General features: G+C 36.3%; 1 protein-coding gene across 1 annotated transcript in view; it reads right to left on the reverse strand.

The window, feature by feature from the left end:
• Positions 1-6,197, reverse strand: part of LOC109821909 (hydroxyproline O-galactosyltransferase HPGT3-like) — a 49,314-nt gene that overhangs the window by 38,598 nt on the left and 4,519 nt on the right. Inside the window, exons 7-8 of the mRNA XM_020388065.1 lie at positions 5,753-5,876; positions 5,545-5,632 (exon numbers count right to left, since the gene is read on the reverse strand). Of these exons, the coding sequence (XP_020243654.1) occupies positions 5,545-5,632; positions 5,753-5,876 (212 nt within the window). The remainder of the gene's footprint in view (positions 1-5,544; positions 5,633-5,752; positions 5,877-6,197) is intronic.

Here is a 6,197-nt window from a genome sequence, read left to right on the forward strand (position 1 = left end):
ACAAAGCTCGCCTGCATTAACGAGGCCAAGCAAAGATCGCTTGTTTGTTTGACTTACCAGCACAAATCAAGCTCGTCTGCATTCAAGAGGCCAAGCAGAGCTCGCCTGTAAGCTTGGCTCGTCAACACGCTTTGCTCACCAACACGAGCCAAAGTTCGTCAACATGGCTTGACTCGCCCGCACGAGTCAAGCTCGCCTGCTTGACTTGCCAACTCTTTTGACTCACCAGCACGAGTCGAGCTCGCCTGTTTGTTTGACTCGCCAGCACGAGTCAAGCTCGCCTGATTTCTCGACTCACCCACACGATTCGAGCTCGCCTGAAAGCTACGCTCGTCTGCACGAGTCAAGCTCGCCTGTATAAAGTTCGCCAGCACGAACCAAGCTCCCTATAGACTCAAGCTCGCCTAACGCTTGAAGGGTCGGCCAACCGACCCCATCTGTTCGCCAAGCTCGCTTGCAAACTCGCCTGAACATTTAGACACCGCTCAAGCTCGCTTGTAAGCCTGTCAGCCTCACCTGAGCAGTGCAAGCGGCCGCTTGCTTATGGGAGTGGGCCTACCCATGTCCCACATCCTGAGTGATGGAACATGACTCTCATCACCTATAGTGGTCACATCCTGAGTGATAGAGCATGACTCTCATCACCTATAATGGTCACATCCCACAGCTATAGGAAAGGATATGGTGCTCCTCACCCCTAAGTGGTCACATCCCACAAGTCAAGGGATTGACCATATCTTTCCTTGCCTATTTATAAGCCCCCTTTGGCAACATGAAAAGGGGGGCTTTTTTTTAAAAAAAAAAAGAGGGCTTCAGAGAACTTTTTGGAGAGGTTTAGAAGCTTGGCATTTCTAAGACTTTTCAATCAGAGGCCTTTTTGCTACTGGCTTGGTGGGCTTGAACGGATGGGCATCTTGAGAGCTTGGTTGGACATTCTTAAACAAAAGCTTGGATTGTTGAAGTAGACTCAATCTGAACTCTCAGATTTGAGACTATTGGCTCTTTACAAACTCTTGCATATTAGTCTTCTCTAAGCATTCGACCTAGATACTCATCAAGCTCGGATAATCGAACTCAATCACACAAGGGCTTCTACTGCGTACTGAAGCTCAATCGCCATTTCGATCAGATCGTCCAAGAAAAGCAAACTCGACGCAAGCATTCGAGGGAGGCGTCATATCGTTACCAAAGACCCCACGTTAAACAAGAAGAACATTCTCTTCGCTTCTATTGTAACTTGATTTCTTGATTTGTAATAAGCCATTCTTATTAATACAAATCTCCTCCTTTACGGGAATCAATTTTACTCCCCTCAAGTATGTCACAATATCATCATTCCGACATTTCAAGGAATTTTCGTGTCTGAGTATCAGCTGTCTATATCCCATATATTTACATTAGCTAGGATAAGCTCTCACCAACTAAGCTTCAGTGGTGGCTCTTCCACTTCAATGACTACAAATAGGCTCTGCTTTGGGATGCATATTGTGCAACTAGACCTCAAAAAAATTCTAAGGTATTTAACTCTTTATATAAATTTCTTCTACCAACAGCATGTAGTGTACAAATCTTAAATAAACTATGAGCTAGAAAGAGTCTCAATATGAACCAAACGCAACCTAAGAGGCTCTAGCTGAAACAAAGAACTGCTGTGTAATAACCCTATATATATCAAGTAATTACAATTCTCATAAAGAGAAAGCAATGCAAATAAATATTGAATACGGGCTTTTTTGAATATATCATCTACTATTGTTGCCAAGCTCATATTCATTTTTTTAAATACCACGACAAGGCCCAATATATCGCCCGATATATCCTTTTACAGGGCTTGCCACAATTAATATGGTCACTAAATATCTTTTATCGTTTTTTTACTATTTTAGGCAACATACCCTAGATACAGCCAATATATTAGCCGATATGTTGGCTGATATCTTTGCATATGGCTTGTCGCAAAATAATATACCCGTTTGGCAACTTCTGGGCGAGATATCATGATTTTCCCATTACATCGAATGATATATTAGCCAAAAAATCAGATAAAATGTTGCATCATTGATTTGTAATTTTGTTTGTTTTACAAGAATGATTAGTGATCCTAAACATATATTATTTACATTTTGTATGCTTGTATCTCATTAAGTGTGTTGAGATTACATTTTCGTACATTATACTATATATGCAAACATCCATTATGAAGTTCCGATATTTACCATATGTCCCCAATATTTTCCCGATATCCACAATTTGATATGAATTTTTCTCATCCAATATTTTCCCGATATCTGATATTCAACATTGCTGAGATTTATTTAAGATATTGTCTTTCTATCATTGGGGATCCTGGCATCAATAGGAAACGTCTCTTTCCTTTGACATTCTTGAAAATATAAAAAAGGAAACCATCTCACCAAATTTCCACTTTCTTCCCTTAATCCCTTTCACCCAACTCCTTATTCTTAGTAGTAAGGTGAGGCGAATTAGAAAAAAAGAAAGAACAAAAGGAGGAGGGTTTACAATATAAAATATTTACCCATCATCAAGGTATAACCTCACTCTCTAATGCCTTATATAGATTGGAATCTTGTGTAGAAGAGCTATTGGGGAATTTTGATTTGGGTTGTAAATTGAATTTTGGGTTCGCTAAAGGTTTGTGATCGGCAAAAAAAATGAAAAATATGGACAGAGGTCCGGCGAGGTTCTCATCGCTGACTATATTTGATCGTCAGTAGGTCCCCATCGTCTACAGAATACCCTGAGCAAGGAGGCAGTCTAAGGCTTAGTCTGTGTTCCTGTAGCAAAAAAAGAACGAAAAAAAAAAGAAACTATAGGGAGAAAGGAGGGGGAAGAGAATCAATAAACTAAAATGAAACAATTGAACTTCATTGGGACTTTTAAGAGTCTCCATATATGCCTAAAGTTAGTGGATAATTCCATTAAGACCTTAATTCCTAGTAATATTTACTAAGTTATCTAAAATAAAGAGGAAAATGGACGGGAAAATTTCCGTTAGACCCCCGAAAGTCGCAGTATTTGTGAATAGGTTTGGACAGTGAAGGATTATAAATAGGCTAGGAAAATTATCTATAGCCCCTTGGAATGTCAATAAGTTGTTAATAGGTCCAAAAGTATTAGAGAAGTGTAATAAAAAAATATGATAAACTGCTACAATTAGCAATAATCCTATGGGAACCTTTAATGGGTCTATTGATTATACTTGATTCCATTTGGACCTAGATTATGGAATGATTAGTACGAGTTTACAATAGTTTGGTGTTGACCCTATGTTTTATTATAATATAGGACTTTGTGGATATGGAGAGGGGTCGAATTTGGGAGACTCCAATCAGTTAAGAGATGAGTTCATTTCTCACTGGTATTTTTATAGTATAAATTGCATGAGTATTATATATCTGAATGAACTTGTGCTTGAAAAATAATTACTCTATTATTTGTCATGTATTTAAGATGAATGGTAATTCGAGCTTTTCTATTATGACCTATACCTATAAAATAATTTTGATTTCCTATGAGGTATGCAGAATAATTTTGATTTCTTATAAAAAGTGATAAATGATTTTGTTTTTTATGTGATCCCAAATAAATAAGAATATTGCTTTATTCGAAAGCTATTGAAGTAAGAAGAGTTTTGAATGCGTTTCAACAGTTTAATGTATTCAAGAAATTTTCTGTAACTTGGCATTTGAAGCAAATAAATAAAAGTGAATTCTGTAAATTGTTCAAATTGAGATGAGTTTTCTACTCGTTTATTTGATTTGAGAGTATTTATGGTTCTGATAAGCATGTGTTTCTAGCTTAACAAGTGATTCTCGATGTTTCCAAAACCCTCAGAATGTCTATTATAGTGTTCTATATGTGCCTTCCATGTAGTAAATACACCTTATCTGGTCCTTTTTGGGTATTTATGAATCTGCTGTGAGCCTGTGACCCTTTTAGGCAATTCTGACATGGTCGGCGGCCTATAGCAGTGTTAAGTGCATTTTATACACGAACATTATTTGTTCTGTTATGCGTTTTATGCATTTCCATGGGCTATAATATTCATAGCCTTAGTATGATGTGTGAGGTGATTCCTGCAGCTATATGAACAACTCATCGAAATTTGAGATTTTGACATTTGACTATGAATTTGAGAAAACGGTAATCTTTTGGTTTTGCACAAAATTTAATAGTCTGTTCTTTCTCAGTATTTATCATGACTTTAAAAAGTCTGATTCAGGAATTTATGACAGTATATTTGGTTTGCACATAAGGAATTTTAAAATGTTGTATTCTTTCTTGGAAGTAATAATAATGTGTTCTTTTACACAATATTTTTCAGGTGTAAAACCTATAATTCACTATTTTTGAGAATTACTATTATTTTGTTAGATATCTAGGAACTCTAATGGCAAATGTTCTCATTGAGCTTTACCTCACACCGTCGTTTTCAAATTTTTTTCAGATTTGGTGTAGCTTTGCATATAAGCTAAACTTTCGGTTATGGCGTGTTGCTAGGAGGTGTTATAAGGAAGCCTCACTTTTGGCCCGGTATGTAGATGAACCTCGTGTGTTGGGTTATGTAATATACTTATGACGGTGAGCTTTTGGTTTGCAAGTACTAGTTATGTAAATATTTGCTCTGAACTTCTACCATCAGTAGGTTTTATATTTTTGTGAAAAGTTATGTAATATGAAGTGCCAAGCTTGACAAGTGCATAGGACTTATCTTGTGCATTGGTCCCTAATGTCACGTAATCCTTATTTATGAACTTCAGCTACTGTTTTGCGGCGTAACATGTCGTAACTATCAAACAAATAGGTAAAAAAAAGATCTAGGTTTGTTGCTATGCTTTCTAGAACTGAACTTCTCTCCATTTGGGTTCACCATTTGGGAGGAGACAAGTCTCCTTTGCCCACTTTTTCCATGGTATAGTCTTCCTACGGACCAAAAAGCATGATGCCTCAACTTCACTTTGGTGAATGATGTCATGCGCCTCTATCTACTTCCTAACCATTGGATAAGAAATAAATTTAATAATATCTGTAAAGACATGAGGAGAATGTCCCCTTCTTATAAAGAGGCAAAGAGCATATCTTATTTTTTACAAATGAAAATAAAGCCTACCTTACAAATATTAGACTTTGACTAGGGCATGAAATACCATCTCCAAATCAAAAAGACATTTCACCTAAATGGGAATGAAATATATTTTTCAAGTCCAAAGCATATCCAACTAGGGGCATGAAATATTAATTTTGGATTAAAAAAACTCAGCAATAACATTCTCAAACTACTACCGTACTAAGCAGCTTTTCTTAACCCGGTTAACTATGCACATCCTCAAAATGCAAAGTTTAATACATAAATATGTTGTGATTATCATTAAGTGTAACATATTGCTTGCCAGCAAAATTTCCAGTAATTTTAGTGACAGATTTTCATTAGTCGGCAAGTGTAAAATATTGTTCATGTATAATCAAAGGCTTGTAACATAATGATATATTATCCATGATAGAGCTAAAGGATAAAGAACTTACTCGTCGGTTATAACAGAACCCGACTTCATGCAACCCATGTATACACCATTACGACCTCGGTGGCTTTCAAGAATCTCAATCAACCCATCTGCCAAACCACAGATAATTAACTTTATAAGTATTGCTAAAAAAATATAAACTAAATCTAGCAAGAAAAAAAATGAATTTTTACAAAATCTAGACAATAAAAGAAAAGAAGGCAAAATACCCAGGTTGAGGTTGATACTGTCATCAACCTTAACATAAAATTCGGCATCCCATCTTTCAACTGCTGCACTAAAGAAAAATTTGGCTTTTTTGGGTAGTTCTTCCACAGCTTCCTCGTGACTTTCCTAAAAAGTAGACATTACCTAGATTAAAAAGCTTTTTTACAAGCAAATTTGCAAAATAAAAGGGCAAAGGAGGAGCTTTTCTATCAGCTATAGAAGGAAAGAATAGTGACGAGTAAATACGAGTCCAAAAAAATGCAGGTGTTATTTTATACAAACAGATAATATGAAATAATTGGAAAAAAAAACATACACAACAATTCCAAAGACTTTACAAATGCGATTGTCAAGTTCCTTCAAGGATTTTCTGAATAAAATAACTTATAGTTACAGTTTCTAGTCAACCAAAAAAAAGGTTCTTTTTTTTGTGTGTGGGGGGGGGAG

The sequence above is a fragment of the Asparagus officinalis genome, chromosome 8 (assembly GCF_001876935.1).
Source record: "Asparagus officinalis chromosome 8, Aspof.V1, whole genome shotgun sequence".
Classification (NCBI taxonomy): Eukaryota; Viridiplantae; Streptophyta; class Magnoliopsida; order Asparagales; family Asparagaceae; genus Asparagus; species Asparagus officinalis.